Source organism: Peromyscus maniculatus, chromosome 8, assembly GCF_049852395.1.
Source record: "Peromyscus maniculatus bairdii isolate BWxNUB_F1_BW_parent chromosome 8, HU_Pman_BW_mat_3.1, whole genome shotgun sequence".
Taxonomy (NCBI): Eukaryota; Metazoa; Chordata; class Mammalia; order Rodentia; family Cricetidae; genus Peromyscus; species Peromyscus maniculatus.
In genome coordinates, this window is record NC_134859.1 from 39,170,396 (window position 1) to 39,198,348 (window position 27,953).

Here is a 27,953-nt window from a genome sequence, read left to right on the forward strand (position 1 = left end):
ATTTTTTACCACAGCAACAGAAAAGTAACCAAGGCAACACAGAATGAAATGTATCCTCCCTGCAAAGAACATGAAAATATAGCTTTATTTTTAACAAAAAGATTTCACTTTCACATTAAGACCTTAGATAAATATGCTTAAAAATATTCACAGTGCTTAGCACTACGGCAAATTCAACTCTTTATCTGGCTGGATGAGGCGGCACATGCCCGTGTTCCCAGCATGCAGGAGGCTGAGGCGTGGTGGTTTCGAGTTCAAGGTTAGGCTATGTGGTGGTGAGACCCCCCCCCCCCAATCTCAACACAAACAATGCTGTATTCATTTTTCTTGGATGGCTTCTCTTGCAGTTTTTCTCGGAGTGAGAATTACGAGTGTGGTAATAAGAACTTGATGGATCAGTGAGTTGTCAGCAAAGCTGATGATCTGGGGCGGGGGGCTTCTCCTTCCTTGTCAGATGGTCAAAATGGCGCCAGCTGCCACGGGAGAAGTCTTGAACACCCTCATGAGGATGGGGTGGGGGAGAACACGACTCTACTTGCTTGTTCCTTGGGCCAACTAAGGGAAGGCACTTCTTGGGTGATCCTGGTGGCCCAAGCTCCACCACCAGTGTTGTGACCCTGTACACATCTCCTCCTGCCCACCTGGTCCGTCCTGGGAGAAGAATGGAGTCTTGGGCTCTTCTCCACAGACTTTGGAGGGAGTGGGGAGTCTGGGAGCCATGGGGGGCCCAGGCCCTGTGTCTGGATGATGAGGACAGAGGCCGCTGAGGTGCAGCAGAGGGCAGGCTAGGAAGGGAGAGGCTCAGTGGCTCCTCCGTCTGCTGCAGCAGTGGCCGTTCCGGGACTCCTTTTCCAGGTCCTGAAGCAGATCTTTGCGGAACTGCCTGTGGTGTAGATAGAGCAGGGGTTGCTTGAGGGAGCTTGAACCAACCCATCCCCCCCCTATCATTCCTGAGGGGCGGAGGTTATCAGCGCTCTCCAAGGTGTTCCCCCAACCACCCCCCCTCTACCAGCCTGTATGTGAGGGGTGATTCTAGTGTTGACCAAGCACCAAATCCTCACAGGTGGAGCTCTGGGTGACTCCAGGCTGAGCCTCACACCAGGCTGGGTCACCTTAGGTGACACGGAGTTTCAGTTTCCTCATCAGCAAACGGGGATAACAGGACCTAGCTCTTAGGATCCGGAGGAGGATTCTACCAGAAAAATATGTCACGTATTCAACTGCCCATGACACGGGACAATAGCGCTCGCTCACAAAGTCTCAGGACTGATTCGCTCCACGCATGCCTGCTCAGGTGGATTGTTTCCTGTTTCCTCTTTCTCATGTTGAGAAACTGGGCTTCCTAACTCCCAGGGAAAGAGGAGTCATGTTCCCAAGATAGGTCCTGGGCCCACGTGTCCATCCAGTCCCCAGGCTCTTCCGGGTCCCTCCCAGCTGGACGTTCTGGTGGAGGTCGGGAGTGGGGAAAAGGGGCGTGGCTACCTTGTCACTGTCAACCTGTTCCCAGCTTGGAAACGCAGGTCCTCAACCTCCTGCCGCAGGGTGGTGTTTTTCAGTGCTAATATCAGATTTTTTTCTTTCTGCAACAAACCGAAAAGGAGCTTGGGAAGCTGTCTCACTCACTTGGCACAGTGGGCCCGTCACCTCTCCCCTGGACACTGCTTCTTTCTAGACTAGCATGTCGCTTTATGGAGCGAGATGCAAACTGGACACAAGGTCAGCGTTAAGGTGGACCGTTGACTTGACTTCTGCTATTGGAGAGTGTTAAAACCCAAAAGAGTGCTGGGAAGATGCTCTGGTCAGGCCTGGAGAGATGGCTCAGCGGTTAAGAGCACTGGCTGCTCAGTGCCAAGGACCCAGGTTTGATTCCCAGCACCCACATGGCTTCTCATAATTATGTCTGTAACTCTTCCAGGGGATCCAAAACCCTCTTTCGGCCCCTGAGGGCACTGCATACATGTGGTTCACATGCATACATGTAGGTAACACACTCACACACAAAAATAAATCTTAAAAAAAAAAAGAAAGGTTGGGGGCTAGAGAGATGGCTCAGAGGTTAGGAGCATAGGTTGCTCTTCCAGAGGTCCTGAGTTCAATTCCCAGCAACCACATGGTGGCTCATGACCATCTATAATGATCTGGTGCTCTCTTCAGGCATGCAGGCCATAATACTGTGTACATAATAAATAAATTTTTTAAAAAAAGGTTTTTTTAAAAAAATGGCTCAGAGTGTAAAGGGTATTTTCTGCCATGCTGGACAACCTGAGTTCAATCCCAGCAAGCCCCATGGTGAGAGGAGAGAATTCATTTCTGCAATCTGTCATCTGTCCTCTTCCCCATGCATGCCATGCCATATGCCCACCCACCCATGGGTACACAAAATACATCCATCTAATAAAAACCCAAACAGACCAATCGCACAAACTGATGGAACCTGAGGGTGAGATTGTCTCAGGGTTCTGAGGCCTCAGTTCTGGGTCTTCAAAGGACCTCAGTTCCCCCAGATCCACCTCTATTTGAGGCTAGCCCCCTCTGCCTGCCTGGCCTGTGGGCCTCACCTCTTTCCTCAGCCCTGCCTGCAGTGTGACAGCTGCAGCCCCTTCTGAGGCGCGCAGGGGCTGCCGGGGCCCCACGGCTGCCCTAGTTACAGCAACCTGAGGGCCCGAGAAAAGACAGGAGTCAGGTGACAAGAAGCCACTGCCTGACCTAGACCAGACTCCTGGCAGGAACAGCAGAGCCGAGCTGTCAGGGGCAGGTTGGGGGATGAGGACCAGGGTATGGGATACGCTGGAACTAGAAATGCCCTGAAAGTGGCGGCCTGCTGCCCGCCCAGCACTGACCAGCATCTCCAGGAGGAGCTGCTGCTTCTCCAGCTCATGAATCCGCTCATTCTTCATCTCAATGACATGGTGCAAACTCTCCAGCTCTTGCTCCCAGAATGGGCCGGGGCTGCCATAATCCTAGAGAAGGACACAGAGGGACCCCATCAACTAGCAGGTAGCGAGGGACATGGGTCTCCCCTGCTCCCCACCCTGCCAGCAGCTCACGGCATTGGGCTTGTGTGATCCCCCTTTCACAGCCAAGGTTGCATTTCTCTCATCTCCTCCCAGGGGCACTCTTTGAGGCATGTGTGTATGGGGGTGGCACACAGCTGTAGTTCTGCAGGCTGACGTGCGATCTAGTGTCAGGCTGGCTAGTCGCCCCAAGTTCCCTCTGGACCCATAGAGCTGTGTGCTCCACCACCTGTCTGCCTCTCTTGGTGTGAATTGAGGACCCTCTTGCTGCCGGGCTCTTGTGAAGGGGAATGTGTCATCTTTGAGTCTTGCCCTCTACCGTTGCCTGCCCATGGCCCTTCCCACAGTGCCAAGGATAAAGGCCTGCCTGTGTTCTGTACGCACCTGGATGTGGTTCTTATAGAGTCGGCTAAGGATGGACTTTTCCACCTCGTTCGTCTGGGTTGGGCTGGCCTCCTGTGATGAGGCCGGCATTGCGCAGGAGTTCTGGAGAAGGGAGCAGGAAGTGAAGAGCTTGATTTGTCAAGGTGATTCTCTTCACGTCAATTAAAAGGGAAGGACTGGGCTTCTTCAGTGTGATCCTGGCCTGCGCCATACACCACCCAGCAGAGCGGGTTGAATCCACTGCCACTAGGGCCTGAAACATCCCAGCTCCACCCCTCCCTCCATAGCCTTTCACGACTCCTGTGATGGTCAATATTGATTGATAACTCGGCAGGATCTAGAATCGCCCAGGAGAAAAACCTCTGGGCATGCCTGCGAGAATGTTTCTAGATCAAGTTCACTGAGGTGAGAAGAGCCACTTGGGATCTGGGTGGCACTGTGCCATAGGCTGGGGTCCTGAACTGAATAGAAAGGACAGAGTGAGCTGAGCACCTATGCTCATCACTTCTCTGCTTCCCGACCACGGGTGCAATGTGACCAGCCACCTCAGCTCCCGCCACCACGCCTCCCTACCATGATGGAATGATTCAAGCCATTAGCCAACGTGAACTCTTCCTTCCCTCACTCGGTTGCTTCTTGTCAGGTATTTGGTCACCGTAGTGAGAAAAGTTAACTGATACGGATCCCTAAACTCTTGGGATGATGTCCTGGTTATTTAAGACCAATGTCAACCTACATTCAAAGCTCAGCCATGCTGGGCTCTACCGGGCTATGGAGGGGCTCAACATCACACCACACCCCCAATCTCCGGGCAGGTTCTCTGTACCTTTCCCGTGACAGAGATCTCCTCAGCCATGCCCTTTGTGGCAGAGGCCAACTTCTTCCTATGCTCCCCGGCTCAGTCCCACCCTATGGCCCTTGCCTCCCCCTGGCCTCTCTACAACTCTGGCATCCTGGACTTCCTTAGACGTTTTCTCCCCTTCCTCCATGCTCTTGAGCAAGTTGCTCGATGCTGCCGAGGGCTTCCCTTCGCTGAGGGATCCTAAGCATCTTCCAGGCTTAGACCTCATCCCTCTGGGAGTCTCTCTGAGCATCTGCTTTCATGACACCACAGTCCTGGGCCTCAGGACACCAGCTCCATTCTACAGTCCCTGCCATCCCCAAGATCCTCCTGACAGTCCTTGGGTAATGCTCCACTTTCATTTCTGTCGCTACATGATAAAACACCCCAACACAAAACAATGTAGGGGCGCAGAGGGTTCATTCCAGGTTACCGTCTATCACTGTGGGGAAGTCAAGGCAGGAACTTCAAACAGCGAGTCCCAGCACATTCACAGTTAAAAAACAAAACACCCAAAACAAGAAACAGAGAAGTTAATGTATACTTGCTCACGTGCTTGCTCGATTGTGCTGACTTGATTTCTTCACCCTTGTATAGTTCAGGACCCTCCGAATGTCCTGGGTGTTGGGTGTTGCCCACATCAGGCTGGGTCTTCCCACATCAGTTAGTATAACTGAGGCAATACCTCCCAGGCCAACCCAATGCAGACAATTCCTCATTGAAACTGTCTTCCCAGGCTGTGCTAGATTGTGTCCAGCTACAATTAAGAAAGCTGATGGGCTGGAGTTATGGCTCAGTGGTTAAGAGTGTTACCTCCTCTTCTAGAGGATCTGAGTTCAGTTCTCAACACTCACGTGATGGCTCACAACTGTCTAAAGCTCTTCCCACGGTATTCAACAACCTCCTCTGGCCTCTGAGGGCATCAGGCGTACAAGTGGCACATAGACATACATACAGGCAAAAACATCCACTTAAAATAACATAATAACACATTAATTACCCCCCCCCTTCAGAAAACACAAGACAGGTAACTCCGTAGGAAAGAAGGCCAACCCTGAAAGCATGCCAAGTCCCCTTAACCAACTATCTGGTCACCACATCAAAGGGCCAGGATGCATGGAAAGCAAAAGTCCCCCTTAACCTACTGGCACCATTTTTGGCTGCTTCGGGGCTCCATGTGGCTTCCTTACCATTCCCCGACTACTCACATCCAAATGGCCAGGCCCTTCTCACCTGCGATGGGGCTTTGACCTCTTGGGTGGAGACACTGGAAGTGTCTTTCTCCTGTGCACATGATATCTGCAAGGCTGTGAAGAAAGGAGATCACTATAAACTCAGACACTTTCCACAAAACCTGTCAAGCTCCTGAGGTCTAGAAGGTTCTGATGATCACTCCAGGGCCCACTGGACCCAGGAGCTGAGCAATGGCCTTCTTAATCTTTCCCTTTCCCAGGCTGGCTCAGGAGCTGTGCTGGCTAGAGCATATTGTCAACTGGATACAATCCAGAGTCACTTAAGAGGGAACCTTGCCAGAGGGTGGTGGCACACACCTTTAATCCCAGTACTTGGAAAGCTGAGGCAGATGGTTCTCAGTGAGTTCCAGGCCAGCCTGGTCTACTCTACATAGTAAGTTCCAGGCCAGCAAGGGCTACATAGTGAAACCCTGTGTGGCCGAAACAATGACAACCACCACCATCAGCAACAAAAATAGTAAATAAATGTTTGTTTGCTTAGGGTCTCTCTATGGTGATCTGAGTTCAATCCCTAAGACCCATGTAGCAGGAGGAGAGAACTGACTCTCGCAGGTCTTCCAGAGGACCCAGGTTCAATTCCTAGCACCCACATGGCATGGCATAATTGTATGTAACACCAGTTTCAAGGGGATCAGAGACCTTACACAGACTTACATTCAGGAAAAATATGAATGCACATGAAATAAAAATTATTTTAAAAAAAATAGAATTTTGACTACTGGGAAGATTCCCCCATAGGCATTCCCTGCTGGGCTCCATAGTGGGCTACTTTGCATCTATGTATTTATTTTACTAAATATGATTAAACCAATGCCCACAGGGCAAGGTTTTCCCATGCAGCCACGTAGGCAGAGCAATTCAGGCTTGTGAGGGAGTGTGCTTGATGTTAAGCTGTCTTCTGGGTTCTAATTCTATTGCCAGACATTCTGCACCAATGTCAATGTTTCACGAGTTTGAAAGTTGTTCGGCCACCTGTCCTAGGAATGGAAGAAGGATTGAATGCCAATGGAGAGGCAAATCTTCATGAAAGAATTGCTTTGAAGAACCAAATCCAGATGTCTAGACTCTCAAGAAGCAAGCAAACCCTTGTGTGTTATGGTCTAGACTTGCTTTGTTTTTTTTTATGAGACAGGGCCTCACCTTGTAGCCCAGGCTGGTCTCAGATTCCACCATCCTTCTGCTTCAGCCTCCTGAATGTGGGATTACAGGCATAAGCCTGGAAAGCTGGCCTGAGCCAGCCTGCCTTTTTGTAGCTGTACTTGGGAACATGCTTGATACAGTGTTAAATGAAAAGGACAAGGGCTGGAGAGAGGCTCAGGGTCAGGAGCATGTGCTGCTCTCACAGAGGACCAGAGTTCAGCACCCAGCACCTGTAACTCCAGCTGCAGGAAATATGATGCCCTCTTCTGGCTGCTGCAGGTACTACACACATATGACTACATAATGCATGCAAGTGTGCACTTGCTCGTGCGCGTGCACATACTCATACACACACACAGGATATAAAACTTGCACATGAATTCCATATGATCACAACAGCTTATAAAAGAAGTAATTTTGGAGTCAGGTGTGGTGGAGCACACCTTTAATCCTAGCACTCAGGAGGCAGTGACAGGCAGATTTCTGTGAGTTCAAGGCCAGCCTGGTCAACAAAGTAAGTTTCAGGACGGCCAGAGCTACACAGTGAGACCCTGTCTTGAACAGAACAAAACATAACAAAACCAAAAAAGAAGTAAATCTGGAGAAGGGTTACGAGTCAATTTCAATGTTGTTAAATCATACATAACTTTCCCAAAGTAGCTATACAAATGCCAACAGTACACAAAAAGTTGTCAACCAGTTGGTGGGCAGGGAAATGCAGTTCAAAAGCCCAATAAACTAGCCATGGTGTCACACCTCTGTGGTGCCACACCCCTGTGACCTCAGTACGTGGGAGGCTGAGCCCAGGCTGGTTGGCTTGGTGACATTCAGTCTCAAGAGTAAACAGATTGGCTGGTTGTGGTGGCACATGCCTTTAATTCCAACCCTCAGGAGGCTGAGGCAGGAGGACCACTGCAAGCTGGAAGCCAGGCTGGGCTACTAGTAAGTTCCAGGCCATCCAGGGTTACACAGTGAGCTTACGTCTCAAACAATAACAGTACAACAAACAAAAACCCAAACCAACACCCTCAATGAAATGCCTGTGCTCACCACAGTGATGACAGCGAGGGACAAATGATACCCATGGACAGGGCTGTGGAGCCACTGGGGCCCTCAGACCTTGCTGGGAGGAGCAGGAAGTAGGACAACTGCAGTGGAAAAGAGTTTGGGAGTTTCTCAAAAGGTGAAGTATAGAAATACCATATTCTCCTCCTACATGTAAAGTGAGGTGACATGGAAACACCCATCCAAGTGAGTTCTTGGGCTAATGGCACCGTTCCCAGTGGCCAGAGGTGGAGACAGCTTGGATATCCATGATGAATAAGTAAACAAAGTATGGTATGTCTATTCAATGGAGTATTACTCAGCCATAAAAAAGAGCTGGAGTCCTGATGGATGTTGTAACATGGAGGCATCTTGCTGGGTGAAGTAAGCCAGGCTATCTGATACCATGAAATCAGGGAGCAGGTTAGCAGTTGCCAGAGGCTGCTGGGAAGACACAGAGTGACTACTGCTGGGTGTTTCTTTTTGGGGTGAGGAGAATATTCTGGAACTGAGTGGTAGCAATGATTGCATGCATTGTGAATGCACTAAACATCACCAGTGTCATACATACTGATGTTGGAGGTGTGATTTGCTAATCTGAAAAAATAAATATACATGGACTTAGTCATTTCAGTTCTAAATTATTTAAAAACTAAGAATTTTATTTTTCTTTTTTAATGCCGAATGCTGTTTATTGAAGGAGGGAAGAGGTCTTAACTACAGGCTTACAGCACAATGGGAGAACCCTGGAGGGCAGAAGTTCGCTACAGATGTTTTACAATCTTACATCTAAGCTGAAAAACTAGGAATTTGACAAAAAACCGATTTAATTATAAAAGCAGTGTTTAATTTTTAGTGTGTGTGTATGCGTGTGTGTCTATCTGTCTGTCTGTGTGGGGTGTATGACATGACCGTAGTACCTGTGGAAGCTGGAAGAGAGGATTTGTTCCGTTGGGACTGGAGTTCGGGCGGTTGTAAGTTTCTAGTTGCGGTGCTGGGAACTAGACTCAGGTCCTCCAGAAGAGCAGCACACACTCTCAGCTGTGGAGCCGTCCCTCCAACCTTTGCTTAATTTTTTGAGACAGGCTTTTGCCGTGTATCTCAGTTGGCTTTTAACTCACTGTGTTGCCCAGACTGGCCTCAAATACACAGTGGTCCTCTTACCTTTAGCTTTGTGTGATGGATTGTGAGCCGCCAGGCACACCCGACTATCCTAGCCACGATTTCTTCTCTATCTGTGTGTGTCTGTGGTCTAAGCAGAGGTCAGAGGGGAACCTCAGATGCTGATCTTGTTTGCCGCTGCAGACATTAGGTTAGCTGGACGGTGAGATTCTGGGGATTCTCCTGTCTCCACCTCCCGTCTCGCCATGAGAGCAGGGATGACAGATGCACACTGTGGTCCATCTTTACATGAGTTTTGGGGATCTGAACTCAGGTCCTCACACTTGTGCCACACGCATTTTTATGTACAGAACCATCTCCTTAGCCCTATTTCAGCTGTAATTTTTAGGAGTCGTCGTTGTAGGGATGGAAGGTGGCTATATCAAAAGAGAGATTTGGTTTGTCTGAGTTTTCTAGACCCTGACCCCTCCCTTTTTGGGACATGGTTGACAATAGCCCAAGCTGATCTCCACTTTGTGAGTAGCAGAGGCTTGCCTTGGATTCCTGTTCTGCCTGTTGCCTCCATCTCCCAACGGCTGGGATTATAGGCATGTGCTGCTACGCCCACCTGAGGTGGGCAGACTTCCTGTAGAGACTTTTAAAACGAAAGAAAAAATGGGTGTGGTGAGGAGGATGCTCAAATAAAGGAAACCAAAGCATGGCAACAGAACGTTAAAGACACGCCCCAGGAGGAAAGTCCCCTCACCCCTCTGAGGCCGAGGGCCCCCTGAGGAGCCTCCTGTGGCCTCTCAGTCCTCACCTTGCCCAGCTTCCTCACGCCTTCCTTCCAGGATCCTTCCCTCATTGTCCAGTGTCTCCAGGAGTTCTGTCTGTGTTTCTTCCACCTAGAGTGAAGAGTGGGGCCTGGAGTCAGACGGGATGGGCTGACACACACTGTCTCTCAACTGCTCACTGCATGCAGCCGGGGCTATGTGGAGTGGTGTGATCGGCACCCCACCTCTCTGACTGATGGGGAAGACGGTGAGGCAGGAGAGAAGCACTCTGAGACATAGCAGGCCCCAGAGGTCCTGTCAGCCTTAGGCTCAGAGAAGTTCCCAGAGGACTGTCTAGGTAGAAAGGGTTTTGGGTGTCATTCATTGCCCATGTTCCATGGGGCAGGACCGGCCTCTGCTGGTCTACATGGAGCACCCCCCTTTTGCTGCTTCAACTTCTAAAGGCTACAGCTCATTTCTGTCTTATGCTGTCAGGTTCCTGATCTGTCCTCTGGGGTCCCCCTTCTTGCCCTAGGCAGGCCCACAGAGACCAGAGGACAGCAGCCATCCCCCTTTCTCACGCTGACCACTCATAGCCAGTCTCACTGTCCCACACCTGAGATGTGGCAGTCCCACTGCACTCTGGGGGCAAGGCTCAGATGACAGAGTTCTGTCCCAGCTGTCCCAGGAGAGCCTGTGGGCCCCGGGGGCAGGACCTTTCCCCTCAAGGCACTGGTGTCTATCATTCAAATAACTTTCACAGTTAAGGATGCTGCAGGCCAGGGGTGGGGCCAGCAACATCAGGACAGCTGTGTTATCAAAACACACTACAGGCCCACAGATGTGCACATCTGACTCACCCTCTCAGAAAAGGCAGGCTTTGGAAAGTTCATCTAAGCAAACAACTTTCCACTGTATTCAGGGGCTCCCAGAGGATGTAAGTCCCTGTCTTCCTGGTGCCGAGGCAGCATCCTCTTTGTCCATGGTTCCCTCAAGCTTGTCTGCCTAAACCAATAGAGCCCGATATAAACTCTTCTAAAAGAATCTTTGTGGGGCTGGAGAGATGGCTCAGTGGCTTAGAGTTTGCCCTGCTCTTCCAGAGGACTTGTGTTCTGTTCCCAGCACCCACAAGTGGTAGCTCACAACCACCTGTATCTCCAGATCCAGGGGATCTGACACCCTCCTTCTGACCTCCACAGACAGCATGCATGCATTCATGCATGCATGCACGCACGCACGCACGCACGCACGCACGCACGCACGCATGCACGAATTCACATAAAAATAAATCTTAAAAAATCTGGGCATGCACTGGGTGTGTAGAGGTCAGAAGGGTCAGTCCTCACCCTCCACCTGGTTTGAGACAGGGTCTCATCTCTGCTGCATCCTCTGTATGCGTCCCTGTGGGTATGCACCAGCCTTGGTTCAGGGAGCAGCTTGTGGAATCGGTTCTCTCTCTCTAGCACTTGGGCTCTGGGAGCTGAGCTCAGGGTTTCAGCCTTGGCAACAGCATCTCCATGTGCTATGCTTTCCCATCGGCTCCCACAATTCTTTTAAAAAGCCACCCTGGGAACCTGGAGAGACAGCTAAATGGTTGAGAGCACTGGCTGCTTTCCCAGAGAACCTGATTCCAGGGGGACCTGATGCCCTCTTCTGGCCTCTGTGGGCACCTGTATGCATGTGAGTCTATCCACCTACCCCTTACACACACAGATGAAAACATTTTTTAAGCCATCAGTTTAAAGCCAGGCATGGTGACATTTCCCTGTAATCCCTAGTACTGGGGCAGTAGAGACAGGAGGTCCAGAAGTTCCAGTTCAATTTTGGTTACGTAGTGGGCTTGATGCCAGCCCAGGGTACATGAGACCCTCTCAAAGAAACAAGAACAAACAGAAGCCCCCCCCCCCCCCCGACCATGTAATGAAGCAATCAGTTTCAAACGATGCAGGTTCACATGCAGGGATTCAACATTTCAGAATTTTGAGGACTGGTTGAGTTTGTTTCCTATGCACAGTTAAAGACAGCCAGTTGGATAATAGTGGGAAAACACTCGGAAATCTTCCTAACGTTTTCCCCGCTGCTTCAACATTGAGGGAGGAAACTGAGGCAGAGAGATGGGAAGGGCTCATGACTGAGCTGGGAAGGACGAACAGGAAGCCCTGGGCCGTGCCGTGGCTGGCTCGAGTTGGCTTTAGTCTGAATTTTCTATAACACTCTCATGTCCTGTGACCTTTGACCCCTGACTAACAGAGCCTGGTCATTGTGTAAAACTTCCTGCATATTTTATTTCCAAATAATTTGTCAAGCCTCCGTGCTATGGAAGTGCCATGGAGGCCTATGATCTCATGCTTGTTATCTATCCTGGACTTTCAGACTTCTAAGTATCTCCCAGCATGCCAAGCAAGTGTTTTACCAGTGAGCTACACTCCCAAAAATGCTTCATAAAATTGCTTTTTTTTTTTTTTTTTTTTTTTTTTTTTTTTTTTTTTTTTTGGTTTTTCGAGACAGGGTTTCTCTGTGTAGCTTTGCGCCTTTCCTGGAGCTCACTTGGTAGCCCAGGCTGGCCTCGAACTCACAGAGATCCGCCTGGCTCTGCCTCCCGAGTGCTGGGATTAAAGGCGTGCGCCACCACCTCCCGGCCATAAAATTGCTTTATGCTTTATTTAGCAAGTGTGGGTATGTGTGTGTCTCACACATGCGTGGAGGCCAGAGGTCAACCTGTGGCAGCCAGTTCTACTATGTGGGTCCTAGGGACTGAACTCAGGCCATCAGCCTTGGCAGCAAGGCCCTTATCTGTTGAGTCATCTGCCCAGCCTGTTTGCACATGTGTGACTATGTATGTGTGTATATGTTACATGCATATGGGCACTTCTAGGGCTAGAAGAACTCCCCTGGGCCTGGAATTATAGACCATTGTAAGCCCTGAGTTATGGATACTTGGGTCCTCTGGTAAAGTGGGAAGTTCTCTTAGCTGGTAAGTCACTCTGTAGCCCGGTGCTTGTTTTTTTTTTTTTAAGATACAGTCTCATGTAGCTCAGGCTTGCCTCAAACTCATAATCCTCCTGCCTCCACCTCCCAAATCCTTGGATTATGGGAGAATACTACTATACTCAGCTGTAGTTGTATTTAATATCTGATCTTTTGTTTCAGTCAGAAGAGACTAAATGGTATGGTCATACCCATGGCAAAGGAACTTCAAACCAAAGCTTTCTCATTCACCATATGTCCCCTTCAACTGTGTAGCATCATCATGGGTAACACAGTGAGGAGCTGGATGGAGCGGCTGTGATTTTCAACAGTGCCAGGACTCTGCTTTTTTATCTTTTTTTTTTTTTTTTTTTTTTCCGAGACAGGGTTTCTCTGTGTAGCTTTGTGCCTTTCCTGGAACTCACTTTGTAGCCTAGGTGGGCCTCGAACTCACAGAGATCCGCCTGCCTCTGCCTCTGACAACCTGTATTCAATCCCCAGGAGCCACGAGGCAGAAGGAGAGAACGGGATTAAAGGTGTGCACCACCACCGCCCGGCTGAGAGTATAGTCTATTTTTTTGGGGGGGCGGGGGGCAGGCTCCTGCTTAAGACTGAGAGACCTTAAGTGTCTTGAACCAACCACTAAATGATTGGCAGGAAGTCGGTAGGGCCAGAGGTGATGTGTCTGGAAGTGAGTCTGGTCTTTCTCTATTCATCCTCTAGAATTAGTTCAACAACCCAATTCAACCATGCTGTGGGCATAGAAGGGCACTGAATCCATCAGCACCAATGACCGGCTCCTGTCACCACTACCCTTAGTGAAAGTGGCTGTGTGTTCTAGGGGTGGCAGCTGATGTACCCCAAAGCAAATGCCCCAAGACCGTGGGCTTCCCCGCTTTTTTTTTCTATTTTAAATACTAGTATTTGTGTGTGTGTGTGCGCGTGCACATGTGTGCATGAGCACTTGCGCGCATGTGCACACACATGCACACACCACAGTACATGTGTGGAGAATAGAGGACAACTTTGGGGAGTCAGTTCTCTCTACTGTGAGTCCTTAGGCTCAAACTGAGGTCATCAGTCTTGGAGGCAACACACCTTTCCTTCCTAAACCAACTCACCAATCCCAAAGGTTCATTCTTTTTCAAAAATTGAATTTCATTTTTTAATGAAAAATTTTAATGAAAAAGTTTATTTATCCTTTCTCCCAGGTCACCTTCATCACAGCCTGTGCAGGTCTGAAGCCCTGGCCTCCAGCTCACATTCTAGAGCAGCTTGGGTCTACCACGTAGCCTCTGTCTGTCTTCATAGTGGACTACTCTTAAGAACTTTAGCTCCCAGAACTGAAAACCTAGTTTGGCACCATGTTCTCAGATTCTGGAACAGTTGAGGAACCTGAGGAGCACCAGCAGGTGGTCCCTGAACCACTGAAGGGCCAGAGAGAAACTCCGGGTAATTCTCAGCCTGGGCCCTGAACTCCTCAGACTGCCCCTGTGGAGACCAGTCAGCTCAGAGACAAGTGGTGCCTACCTGTGATGAAACAGTGATGAACCCTGAATCTTGTAGCACACCAAAGAGCCAAGTGGTACCTACCAGTAAAGAAACAGTGATGGTATCTAAATCTAAGTCTAAATCCAAATCTAAATCTTTGCCCCAGAATTCAAGGGCAAATCTCGGAAAAGACACACCTTTCCAATTGGGAGAGCCCAGTGAGGCAGTTGCTATGAATCAGCAAGGTGTGCCTGCTGACCGGACTAAATCCCCTGCAGTCTCTTGACTGATGAAGCTCAACACCCAGGAGACCTCCCTCTCTGGTTCCCAGGGGAGAGCAGTCTCTGGCAGCAAGGAGACGGTCCACAAAGAATTCAGCCTGGTGGAGACCCTGAGTGGTAGGGAGACTTTTGTGACCTATACTGCAGCCTTGTGTGAAAGTCTGAGGAAGAGGTCTGGTGATAATCAAGATGTTCTCTCTGAAAGAAAGCCCGCATCTCCTGAAGGGAGCCATGTAAGGTCCTTCAGTGGTGAACAGACCTGTGATGAAGACCATGTAGTTACTTCTGTGTTGGACCAGACCACCCAAGAGGAGCACCACCAAGAGATGCCTGTCACTGGGGACCAGACCTTGGACTCCAATCAGAGGGCACCTAGAACATGTGAGGTGTATTCCCGAGAGCATTCGGGGCCAATTTTGATGTGGGTCCCCGACCTCGCTATCGCCAAGTCCACTTTTCTTAATACTTGTGGGTGTAGGCACGAAATTCCACCTTTTGCCGTGACTCGCCAGTGGGACAGGAAGAAAAGCTCTACAGGAAAAAAGGCTGTATCTAAGCATCACCTGAGAAAGCCCAGTGGTGCCCAGTCACACTACTCGGGCTAGCTGGTATCCTCTCACGCTCAGGATGTCTGCACAGGTCAGAAGCCAGCACCCAGTGCTGAAGGTGGCAGTGATCCTCAGGTGGTTTCAGGTGGATCGCCAGGCCCCTCCCATTGTCCTTTGACCCCAAGACAACCTCCAGAAAGCATGCCAGATTCTCCTGTGGTCCAGAGACAGCGTCCCCAGGAAAGATCAGACTCCAAGTCCCAGAGCCCTGTGTCCAAGAAGAAGCCTCCCAGTTGAAGCCCGACTCCTGCCTGCCAAGATTGTGGGAAACCTTACACAAAGCCTTTACAGCTCAGAGACCATATGAGGAAACGCCCTGGGGAGAAGCCTTATGTGTGCAATGTACCTGGATGCCCATGGAAATTCACGTGCTCTGATTCCTGCAGTAGACACAGGAGAAGCCACACTGGGGTACTGACCTCCCAGTGAATCCTCTGCAACTGAATGTTTGCCAGATCTAACACCTGAAGCAGCATGTGAGATGCCATTCCCAAACATCCATCACTGCAACCCGACTGCCAATGAAGAACATCTTCCCCAATTAAAGTTTATTCCTTCTACCCACAACTTGGAGAATGAACCCCTGCTTGCTGTCACTGTTGTTTTCAAATGCAAAACTAATAAAAATCATGATTATGAGACAATTAAAAAAAGTTTATTTGCCGGGCGGTGGTGGCGCACGCCTTTAACCCAGCACTCGGGAGGCAGAGGCAGGCGGATCTCTGTGAGTTTGAGGCCAGCCTGGTCTACAAAGCGAGTACCAGGAAAGGCACAAAGCTACACAGAGAAACCCTGTCTAGAAAAAACAAAACAAACAAAAACAAAAAAAAGAAAAAAAGAAAAAAAGAAAAGAAAACAGAAAAAAAAGAAAAAAAGAAAAGAAAAAAGAAAAAAAAAAGAAAAGAAAAAGAGAAAAAGAGAAAAGAAAAAGAAAAGTTTATTTATTTATTTATTTACTTGTTTATCTTTTTAATATGTATGAGTGTTTTGCCTGGATGTATAAGAGGGCATCAGATCCCTGGGACTGGCCTTACAGTTGTGAGCCACCCTGATAGCTGTAGAAACTGAACTGGGTCCTCTGGAAGAATTATCAGTACTCTTAACTGCTGAGCCATCTCTCTGGCCCCAAAGGCTTTCTTCTTGACAAAAGGATTATGAGATGTTTATAAAAATAGCCCAAGTAGGGCAGGCAAGGTGGCTGGGTGGGTAAAGGCTTGCCACGAAGCCTGACAACCTGAATTCAATCCCCAGGAGCCACGTGGCAGGAGAAGAGAACGGGCTGCTATTCATTGTCCTCTGTCCTCCCCTTATGTGCCATTGCATGTGAGTACACACACACACACACACACACACACACACACACACACACACACACACACAAAATTAAGTAATAACATTGTGAAGCTCTGATTATAACAAACAAGGCAACTGAGGCCTCACTGCAGGGGGAGGGGAATATGATACTTCAAACCAGGTTTCACCCTGACAGGGTGGTGATGCATGACTACAGTCCCTGTACTCAGAAGGCTGAAGCAGGAGGATTGCAGGTTCGAGGCCAACCTGAGTTACACAGAGAGTTCAAAACAAAAATAGGACCAGCCCAGGGCTGGAGAGAGGCTTGGTGGTTAAGAGCACGTGCTGTTCTTCCAGAGGACCAGAGTTCAGTTCCCAGCTCCCACACCAGGTAGTTCCAGGTGATCTGGCACCCTCTTCTGGTCTCTGTGGGAACCTGTATTCACTTATATAAACACACACTGACATATAAATAAAAATAAATTAAAAAAATAATTTATTTATTTTTATTTTACGTGCATTGGTGTTCTGCCTGTATGCATGCATGCCTGTGTGAGGGTGTCAGATCTTGTAGTTACAGACAGTTGTGAGCTGCCATGCGGGTGCTGGGAATTGAACCTGGGTCCTCTGGAAGAGCAGTCAGTGCTCTTAACCGCTGAGCCTAAAAATAAATCTTAAAAATGAAACCAGGCAGCGAACAAAAGGCATGATCACATGCTTCAGTCGGCGCAGAACCACTCGGACAAACACTAGCTGGAGTCAAGTGAGGCTGAAGGTCGGGGTTCTAGAAGCATCTGGCTCTGGGTTCCAATCCTAAACTCAAAACTGTGCTGCTGTGCGAGCTTCCAGACCTCAGGTCCCTCAGAATGGTAGAAATACCTGCAGTGCTTAGCACAGCACAAAGAGCTCAGAATGCAGGAGGTTCTTGCTCATTGTCTGAGAAACACGGCAGGCACCGGCCCTGCAGAGCTGTGGCTGACCTCTCAGCTTACCTCCAAGTCTCACAGTATATCAAGATCACAAACTCAGGAAACACTGTGTCCTACCTCACAGCAGTCACTACAGAGAGAGGACCTCGTCTGCAGGAACATCTGTCAGCTGCAAGAAGGTCACAGCCTTCCCAGGGTCTGACAAAACCCTCTCCAGGCTAGCACCTGCACAGTGACACCTGGGGCTCCCCCACAGGCAGTTCCTAGTCTCCCCTTCCCATCCTCTGCATTCCTGTGACACTGGGAATCGAACCCAGGGCCTTGTGCATGGTAAGCAGGCACAGGCACTTTGCCACTGAGCTACATCATCCTTGAGGCCCCTGTCACTTTCTTAAACGTTAATACATAATGCAATTTTTTTCCACTTACGCAGGAGTCAGTATTTGCTGTAGAAATTAGGGAGAATACAGAAAAATGTAAAAGTAAAATCCTGTGATACATAGATAAGCCTGGAATATGGCAGCCTATATTATACACCTGTGTAACCATATTTGGAACTGGAGTGTTATGTATGGCTTCTAACATCTTAATTGCTCAGACATTATGAATATTTATTACTTCACATTAATTGGTCTGTGAATATGTTAATCATAATGATTTAAGTGAAACATTCTGGGGATAAACTTGGTTTTTTAATCTTACTGTGAGGTAAGATTCTTTCTTTCTTTTCTTTAAAAATTATTTTCGTCAGGCGGTGGTGGCGCATGCCTTTAATCCCAGCACTCGGGAGGCAGAGGCAGGCGGATCTCTGTGAGTTCGAGGCCAGCCTGGTCTATAGTGCCAGATCCAGGAAAGGCGCAAAGCTACACAGAGAAACCCTGTCTCGAAAAACCAAAAAAAGAAAAAAGAAAAAAGAAAAGAAAAGAAATTATTTTCTAGGGGCTAAAGAGATGGCTTAGTGGTTTAAAGCACTTACTGTTTCTTCCAGAGGACCTGGGTTTGACTCTTAGCAACCACGTGATGGCTTCTAACCATGTGCAACTCCAGCTCCCGGGGAAGCCAACATCCTCTTCTGACCTCTTGGATCATCAGGTACACACATGGTACATATATGTACATGCAGGCAAAGCATTCATACCCATAAAATAAATAATGTAAAAAATTTTTGTTTTAATTGTATGTATATTACTGTTTTGTCTGTCTGTGTATTACATGTGTCTGGTACCTAAAGAGGCCAGCACAAGACTGCGAATCCTCTGGAAATGGAGTTACAGATGGTTGTGAACCACCATACAAATGCTCAGATTCAAACCTGGGTTCTCTGGAAGAGCGTCCAGTGAATGGATCCATCACTTCAGCCCCTTAATTCTATTTTTGATTTTTTTTTTGTTTTTGTTAAGACAGGGTCTCATGTAGCCCAGGCTGGCTTTGAATGGCTGTGTAGCTAAAGATGAACTTGAATTCATGATTCTCCTTCCTCTACCTCCCAAGTGCTGGGATTACAGGTGTGAAGTACCATACCCAATTTTTTTCTTTTTTTTTTTTTAAAGATTTATTTATTTATTATGTATACAATGTTCTGTCTGCACATATCCCCACAGGCACCAGATCTCATTACAGATGGTTGTGAGCCACCATGTGGTTGCTGGGAATTGAACTCAGGACCTTTGGAAGAGCAAGCAGTGCTCTTAACCTCTGAACCATCTCTCCAGCCCTCTTTTTTTTTTCTTTTAAAGACAGGTCCTGGCTGGCCTGGAACTCACTCTGTAGACCAGCCTGCCCTCAAACTCAGAGATCCATCTGTCTTTGCCTCCCAAGTGCTGGGAGTAAAGATATATGCCACCATGTCTGACATTATTTCTATTTTTTAAGATATATTTTAGTTTTAATCGTGTGTGTGTGTGTGTGTGTGTGTGTGTGTGTGTGTGTGTGTGTGTGTTAGGATGTGGATGTGAGCACAGGCGCCCATGGAGCCAGAAGAGGGTGAAGGATCTCCTGGATCTAACCTGAGCTACAGGCAGTTGGCAGCCACTCCACCTTGGAGCTGGGAACAGAACTCCGATCCTCTGGAAGAGCAGTACATGCTATCAATCACAGAGCCACCTCTCTAGCCCCTTTATTTCTATTTTTAATGATCAAATCATGTTTTATGAGCACCCTGATTTACAAGAGCTTGAGCAAGGGTGAGGTGGAGCCCAATGGCAGGGCTTGGACAAGGCCTGTGCAACCCTTTCTGAGTGACTTTTCTTTTTGTTGTCACCCAGTGCCTGACAAGAAGCGGCATAGAGGAGGAAAGGCCTGTCCTGGCTGAGAGTTGGAGGGGCGCAGCCCATCACGTCAGGGAAGGCATGACGGCAGGAGCCTGGGATGAACGGTTCCATTGCTTCTGAAATTAGGAAGCAGACATTGGCCCATAGGAAACCTAAGAGCCCTTCTGGCTTTGCTATGCTATAGATGGGAATCAGGGATAAGGTGATGTCATCTTGCCATCTCATCCATCATCAATCCTGGCCTGTGTTTGCTTTGAACAGGGAGGGGGCTGGAGGTTTGACACACTCGGCTGCTTCGGCATCATGGAAGAGGTATTTTTGGAGTGGAGGAAAGGAGGGTACTTGCTTATGGGGATGAGGGCAAACCTGGAGTCTTTCATAGCCTGCCTCCCAGAAGCCCAGGCCAGAACAATATAACAGTCAAATGCCTAGGATGGTGGTTATCAACTTTCCTAATGCTGTGACCCTTTAATACAGTTCCTTGTGCTGTGTGTGGTGACCCTCCAACCATAAAATTATTTCTCTTTGTACTTAATAACTGTAATTTTGTTACTGTTATAAATTGCAATACAAATGCCTTTGCGCTCTCTCTCTCTCTCTCTCTCTCTCTCTCTCTCTCTCTCTCTCTCTCTCTCTCTCTCTCTCGGTTTTGTTTTGTTTTGAGACAGGGTTTCTCTGTGTATCCCTAGCTGTCCTGAAACTCACTTTGTAGGCCAGGCTGGCCTCAAACTCATAGAAATCTGCCTGCCTCTGTCTCTCAAGTGCTGGAATTAAAGGCATATGCCATTACCGCCTGGCTTTTTTTTTTTTTTTTTTTTTTGAGACAGAATTTCTCTATGTAGCCCTGGCTGTCCTGGAATGTACTCTGTGGGTCAGGCTGGCCTCAGAATCAGAGATCTGCCTGCCTCTGCCTCCTGAGTGCCGGGATTAAAAGCATGCACCACCACTCCCTGGCCCCATATCTGTGTTTTCTGATGGTCTTAGGTGACCCTTGGGAAAGGATCATTTGATTTTCAAAGTGGTCTCGATCCACAGGTGGAGAACCACTGGCCTAGGGGGAGAGGATGCCAGCACGACTGCCACCTCCCATCAGTATGCTTCCCAGTCTCATAGTTTGCCTGCAAGCGGGGAGAAGTTCCTTTATCAAGAACAGAGACTATAGGATGCCCAGGGCAGGACATTTGCAACCAGAAAGCGCAGAAGGCAGCTTCGTGGCGATTGCGAAGGATGGGCCTGACTCTAAAGACTGCTATCACACGAAGCCATTCGCTCATCTGAAAGAAGTGGAGCCTGGTGTGGCAGCGCATGCCCGTCCTCCAAGGCCCGAGGAGCTCATGTAGACCAACCTGGACCACATAGTGAGACTCTGTGCCAAACAGAAGCAAGCTCTCTTGGAGAATGACAGTGGCCAAGGCAGTCAGTGAACAGAGAGAGAAGCCTAAGGACCCAGAAGGGAAGAGTTGAAGAGTGGGCCATATCCCAGTTCCCAAAAGGTGCTCCACCCATCCTGGGAAGACCGCTCGCAGTGCCGAGGGGGGGGACACACCCAGAGGATAATGTAGGCCTTGAGGATGGAAAGCTAAGTCCTTGTGAGGTGCCAGTCTGAATGGTGGTCACTCAGCTTTACAGCACATGCCTACTCTTCCCAAGGCAGGCTTTGTTTACATTTTTAATTTTTAAAATTTTTTTTGAGACAGGGTCTCATGTAGACCAAGCTGGCCACCAACTTGCTATCTAGTAAGCATGACAGATGACATGGAACTCTTGATCCTCATGCTCCTTCTTCCCCAATGCTATGACCATTGCTATGGGCTACCATGCCTGGCCCACCATGAGCTTCAACAGCTCATTTCCAGGCAGATTACAGACTTCTCTTCACTGTGTGATCTATGAACACACATGTCAGTCCCTGCTACCCAGTGATGCACACCCTGGACTCAAACAGCTCTCCTGAGCAATTAACATAAACTTTCACCATTTTAGGCTGTCGCTATAAAAACCACGAGCTGACAGGAAGCACAGGCCCAGGCATGGCACCAATGGAGGCAAATGGGGGTGTGTTTACAGGAGGCTGGAGCATGTCATGCTCTTAGGGAAAGAGTCTAGCCTCCTGTAAGTTCAACCACAATTTTAGAAAGCAGAATTAAGAACACGTATGAGCTCAGAAAGCTTGTCACCAAAGGATGTGTCCCAAAGAGCAATTCCTAGGAATTTCTTTGGAGTCAGGTTGTTATACAGTGTAGATCAGGCTACCCTCAAATTCACTATGTAGCTGAAGATAACTATAGATTTTTTTGTTTGTTTGTTTTGATTTTTCTATGTAGCCCTGGCTGTCCTGGAACTCATTCAGTAGCCCAGGCTGGCCTCAAATGCAGATCTGCCTGCCTCTGTCTCTCAAGTGGTGGGATAAAGGGGTATGCCAGAACTGCCTGGCAACTTTGAACTCTTGGTCCTCATGCCCCCACCTCCTTAGTGCTGGGATTATAGGCATGTGCCACCACACAGCTTCATGCAATACTGGGTATGACACCCAAGAACCTGGATATGCCAGGTAAGCCTTCTCTCAGATGGGTTGCATCCCCAGGAGGACCTACGTCTTAGGAATGTTTCTGGTGCATTTTAGGTTGAAAGGTCTAGCAGAGAAACGTGGCTGCACCTCACGAGTCTCTGAGAACACTCTGTGTGTGGAAGCTTGCACTGCACTCATCCAGAATGACAGATCTATGGAACATTATTTTTCTGGCTAAAAACATCAGCTCAGAGGCCACGCGAGGGCCAGTGCTGCTGTGATGGCTGGGACACAGGCCATGTAAGTACCGGTGTGATGTGTCAGTAATGGCCAGGGCAGAAGGTAAGGGGACAGCTGCTGCCTCGTCAGGCCGGCGGCTTCTCTCACGCTCCCTGACTAGCATGCCTATGGCCACCGCAGGGCAAAGGTCAAATGTGCCTTGTATTTCTTCTGCCCGGGACCTCCACCTCATATCATATAGTTAGCCAGTGAAGGTTTCATCCCCACCCACCTTCAAGTCCCAGCCAAGATATCGTTGTTGGTTTTGTTGTTGTTGTTGTTGTTGTTGTTGTTTTGAGACAGGGTTTCTCTGTGTAGCTTTGGAGCCTGGCCTGGATCTCACTCTGTTGCCCATGCTATCCTCGAACTCACAGAGATCCAACTGCCTCTGCCTCCTGAGTGCTGGGATTAAAGGCATGCACCATCACCACCTGGCCAAGATATCATTGTTTATGTGACTCTCACTGATCTAGGGACAAAGTCACTGTGCCCCGGGTTAGGAGAACACAGGAAGTTCATCACTAGCAAAGGTGGAGGGCTGTAAAGAACCAATGCACATGCACAAACCTGTTAAACAAGGACAATGGCCAGGACCTTAGGTGGCCATTAGGAAAAGGTTCTGCAGACTAATTCATGTGGGAAAAATGCCTCTGGTAGAGCACCAGAAAACAGCCATATGCAATATATTCCCAGATTTAGGGCTGGAGAGAAGGCTACGTGGTTAAGAGCACTTGCTGATCTTCCAGAGTACTGGAGTTCAGTTCCCAGCACTCATGTGGGCAGCTCACGACTGTCTGTAACCTCAGCTCCTGGGAATCTGATAGATGAGGCAGGATGCTGGTATATGTGTGGCATGCATTTTCTTTCTCCCTCTCTCCCCCCCCCCCACCAAAAATATTGGGAAAAAAAAGGGTTGCTAGATTTATAGAAATAGTCACCCTCATCTATATGACATATGTGGGGGAAAATCAGGCTATTTTTTTTAAATCTTATTCATTCTTTGAGAATTTCACCCAATGAATTTTATAGAGGCTATTTCTTAATGGTGATCTTAGAAGCAATTTCCAAATTTCTTCCTACCATTTTAAAATTTGAAACTTAGTCTTAAACTGCAATGATAAGAACAATTAGGTTTCCATGGTGGAAATGTTTGCCATCTGGGGCTTGTATCACTTCTACCTTTCTCACCCAAATGACATCTGACCTCTGCTTGAACCTCTCCAGTAATGAGGAACTCACTACTCTCCCCCCCCCAACCATTCTGCACAAGAAATGGAAATCTGGCCCCCTCAGCTTCTCCCAGGGACCAAGAGCCTGTGTCCCAGCTCCGCAGAGAACAGATTAATTTACTCCTTGAGAACAAAGGTTCCGAGGCTGAACGTCCCTGCACCTGGCCCCCTCATCAAGCATTAATGTCCATTGTCCTCACAAACTCCTTCACTTCTTTTGGTGTGACATCCTTAGATCCCAACTTTAATTCTATGCCTCACCACGTGCCAGTCAGGCCATTGGGTCTTGAGTACACTCAACCTCTCATCGACTTTGGAGAACAAACCTAGACCCAGGAGCCAATGTTGTGTCTACCTCACACTGAACCCAGAAGCCGAGTTGCTGGCAAGGTCACTCAGGCAGATCTGAGAACTAAGGGAAGACCACAGACCTCAGAACTCAGTGGAGTTCGTGCACAGATGTCTGCCAAGTTCTTTTAGATGACGCTTTGTGTATTTATTACATTCAAACATATCTCTCTCTCTTTTTTTCTTTTTTCCTAGACAGGGTTTCTCTGTGTAGTTTTGGTGCCTGTCCTGGATCTTGTTCTGTAGACCAGACTGGCCTGGAACTCACAGAGATCCGCCTGCCTCTATCTTCCTAGTGCTGGGATTAAAGGTGTGTGCCACCACCACCCGGATTTTTCTTTTTTTCTTTCTTTCTTTCTTTTTTTTTTTTTATGTTATTTCGAGACAGGCTTTCTATGTCAAACAGTCCTGGCTGTCCTGGAGCTCACTCTGTAGCCCAGGCTGGCCTTGAACTCATGGAGATCTGCCTGCCTCTGCCTCCTGACTGCTGGGATTAAAGGTGTGTGCCACCACCGCCAGGCATCAAATATGTCTTATTATGTGTGTTTGGGGTGACTCAGTGGGTAAAGCCGCCTTCTGACAACACTAACAAACTGATTTTGATCCCCAGAAAGGAGAGAACCAACTCTTGATAGTTGTTACCTGACCTCCACACACGAAGTGGCCTGTGTGTGCACACAGACACATAGACAGACAGACAGACACACACACACGTGTGTACACATGAAAAATACATGAAAAAAAGTATGTACATAGAACATGAAAGAAGGATCCTGTGTAGGGGGAATGAATTTGTTGTTGTTGCTATTGCTTGTTTTTTAGTTTTGTTTTGTTTTTGAGACAAGGTCTCACTGGATAGCTAGCTCTGGCTGGCCTGAAATTTGCTATGTAGACCAGGCTGGCCTTGAGCTCACTGTAGCTGATGACCTTGAGCTTTAGATCTTCCTACCTCACCTTCCAAGTTCTGGGATTAGAGGCATCTACCATGATGCCCAGTTTGTGTGGTGCTGTGGATAGAAGCCAGGTCTCTATCCCTAAGCTACATCCCCTGTCCCTATTCCCAGGATATCAGCATGTCCTGAGACAGCAGTGACTTAGTCCCAGGCGGGGCCTCTCAGTAAGGTCTAGAGGGCCTGGTCAGTCGAGCCACAGAGCACAGAGCTCATCAAATCCTTGGATCTGACCAGGCAGTGGTGGCACACGCCTTTAATCCCAGCACTCTGGGAGGCAGAACCAGGCAGATCTTTGTGAGTTCAAGGTCAGCCTGGTCTACAGAGTGAGCTCTAGGACAGGCACCAAAGCTATGCAGAGAAACCCTGTCTCAAAACAAAACAAAACAAAACAAAACAAAACAAAACAAAACAAAACAAAACAAAACAAAACAAAACAAAACAAAACAAAACAATCCTTGGATCTGTGTGTGGGAGGTACAAGGGAGGTCCTAACCATCTGGATCCTGTCCCAAGCCTGGCAAGTTCTCATAAAGACTGGCATCGCTACCAGCCACCCCACTCTGCGCAAGCCCAACATCCTGGGCTTTCTGCAGCTCGGACTTCCCTTGAGTCCTTGGCTTTGATTGGGGGAACTCTTGCCAAGCTTCCCCACCCAAGAAGCCTTCCTCTCAGTCTGGGAGGCTCTCCTGCTGCATGCTGGGCTAAGCTTTGGCCTGCCTCCCAGTTGGCCCTTACTGCACTTCTCAGCACCTGCTCCATGCTCTGCACAAGGCAGTGGAGGGTGTGTGTGTGTGTGTGTGTGTGTGTGTGTGTGTGTGTGTGTGTGTGTGACAGGCTAGATGGCATGTGAAGAAAGCCAGTCATATACACATATGTATATGTATATATGAAACAGGGTCTCTCTATGTAGTTCTGTCTGTCCTGGAACTTGTATGTAGACCAGGCTGGACTCAAACTCATAAAGATCCACTTGTCTCTACCTCCTGAGTACTGGGATTAAAGTTGCCACCTCATCCAGCAAGTCTTCTATATTTTTTTAATTAGGAAAAACATTTTTTAAAAAATTATGTGTATAAGTTTTGCCTGCATATATGCTGTGTGCCACATGCATGCTGGTTGCCACAGAGGCCTGAAGAGGGTGTCAGATCCCATAGTGCTGGGATTTAAGATGGTTATGAACGGTTATGTGGGTACTAGGAATTGAACCTGGATCCTCTGGAGGAGCCAGTGCTCTTAACCACTGAGCCATCTCTCCAGCTCCCTCACCCTAGCATCTAACTCTCTGAGCCTCAGTGTCCACACCTGTAATGTAGGAATGCTTCCTTCTATAGCTCAACCTGGTTCTCAGGGCCTTCAAGAGGCTGAGTGGGAAGTGAAAATGCTCAGGGTGAGTCATTATTGTGGTCTGACCCTGTGGCCCCAGCCTCTGTTCTGGTGTCCCATCCCCCAGGGGTATTCCCAAGCCTGCTGGGATGGACTGGGTGCTCAGGTCTTGACACCTGCATTAAAAGTTAAGCAAAAGCACCAACCAGGAGAGGTAGGAACAGGTGTAAACTTAGCCAAAAAAGCTGCCCACTGTCCTGCTAACAGGCAGTGTGATGGACAGAACCCAGCAAACGCACACAGGTCCAGGGCAGGCATGTCAGGCTGTTTGAGGCAATAAGCCTGACTGAAGGGCTTTGCAGCCACTGGAAGCCAGGAATGGCAGCCCATGCCTATAATTTCAACGTCGGGGCAGCTAAGGAAAATTGAAAGTTTGAGGCCAACCTGGGCTAGGTATTGAGACCTTTTCTCAAAAACTAAACAAAAACACACAGCCTGGCATGATGGGACATGCTGGTAATCCCAGCACTTGAGAGGGAGAGGCAGGTGGATTAGTAGTTCAAGGCCAGTCTTGGCTACATATCCAATTTGCGGGCAGCCTGGGCTACATAAAACCCTGTCACAAAAAGGGGGGGGGTGAGGGAGGGAGAAAAACAAAACAAATAATTAAAAGTCATTGGAAGTGCTGGGGAGGGAGCAGAGAGCAAGAGACACTGGCAAAGCTGAAGACAGACGTACACAGATGACAGACAGAAGAGCTGACGTTCCATTGCAAAGTTAGTCATTTTCACAAGAGGGGGGGGGGCTGGTCAAGTGCAAGGTCTGTCCATCCCCACCGGCTGGGACGGAGGGACTGGCAGAGAGCAACAGGAAATAGGACCAGGACTCCAGGGTCCCTGTTCCCTTCTCTGGGCCTCCTGCTGTCCTCTCTGTAGACATGGTCCTGGATCTAGGCTCCAACCTCCTGGGGCTTCTCAGACCTCAAGGGGCAGAAACCTGAGTCAGTCTCTTGGGCCCTAACCCAGCTTCAGGTCCCTGGGGGAGGGACAGGAAGGGAGGAGAGAGCTGCAGGAGACTACAGATCGCCTCCCTCTTTGGCCCCTCCCAGCTACCCTAAGGGCAGCCCACGCACTGCTCTGAGCTTGCAAGAGGCCCTGACCGCTTCCCAGGCTCTAAAAGGGAGCAGTGATCCAAGGCGAAACTCCGTTAAGGGGCAGGCTGTGTCTTAACAACCCTTGGGCAGACCTGGAGTTTAGGTTTCCAACAGGTCTCAAGTGATGCTAGCGCTGCAAGGCAGTGGACCACTCAGATTGCGGGCCTTAGACCTTAGCCCAAGACTCAGAGAGGTCAAGCGTCCGGTCCTCAACCACACAGTGACAGCCCCACACTTAAGACCATCTGCCACAGACACACCAGTCATCTCCGCGCCGGGACAGCAGAGATCAGCTTCAGTTTTGCCTGGGGCTGAGTGTGTCAACTCGGCTGCTGGCTGCCGGGTTGGCTCGGCGCGGGCGGGGACAGATCATCGCCGTCCCTGCACCCGGGTCTCCGTGCCAGTCCCCGATTGTTGTCCATCCGGTGTCCTCTGTCGACCCTCTGAACGCCCCCCAAGGCAGACCTCCGTGTCCCAGCGCCCAGTACCTTTTCCGCGCGCTTGCAGAGGCTGGGTCGGCTGTGCCTGCAGCCCATCCTGCTTCGTGCGTCCCGCCGGCTGTGACTCTCAAGCACCCTGAGCTGCAGCCCCGCCGGCTACACGCCTGAAATGCCGGAAGAGCAGGGCCTGCGCGGGGCCGGGGCTGAGGCTGGGGCCCGGCCAGGGCAGGTGCCAGAGGCGCTCCACGCCAGGAACACCTGCAGCGGCCCCGGGCGCGAGGGATCCCAAAGAGCAACAAATAGTTCTCAAGACCCACTGCTGAGAAAGAG

At 49.1% G+C, this 27,953-nt stretch overlaps 1 protein-coding gene across 1 annotated transcript; it reads right to left on the reverse strand.

Moving 5' to 3' along the window:
• Positions 1-63: 63 nt before the first annotated feature.
• On the reverse strand, positions 64-27,953 carry Ccdc69 (coiled-coil domain containing 69). The gene is made up of 7 exons (XM_006984938.4): positions 27,672-27,953; positions 9,598-9,682; positions 5,473-5,546; positions 3,399-3,500; positions 2,841-2,960; positions 1,483-1,580; positions 64-883 (listed from the first exon to the last, which is right to left on the reverse strand). The coding sequence occupies exons 1-7, from the start codon at positions 27,717-27,719 to the stop codon at positions 802-804; spliced, it is 609 nt and encodes a 202-aa protein (XP_006985000.1). The 5' UTR covers positions 27,720-27,953; the 3' UTR covers positions 64-801.

What these genes read in the sequence shown, in the direction of transcription:
- Ccdc69 (XM_006984938.4), bottom strand. Translation starts at nt 27,719, where the DNA reads ATGGGCTGCAGGCACAGCCGACCCAGCCTCTGCAAGCGCGCGGAAAAG. An exon ending in TCTGCAAGCGCGCGGAAAAG is followed by an intron (nt 9,683 to 27,671) that starts GTACTGGGCGCT and finishes TCTTCACTCTAG; the next exon opens with GTGGAAGAAACACAGACAGA. An exon ending in TCTATAAGAACCACATCCAG is followed by an intron (nt 2,961 to 3,398) that starts GTGCGTACAGAA and finishes GTCCTTCTCTAG; the next exon opens with GATTATGGCAGCCCCGGCCC.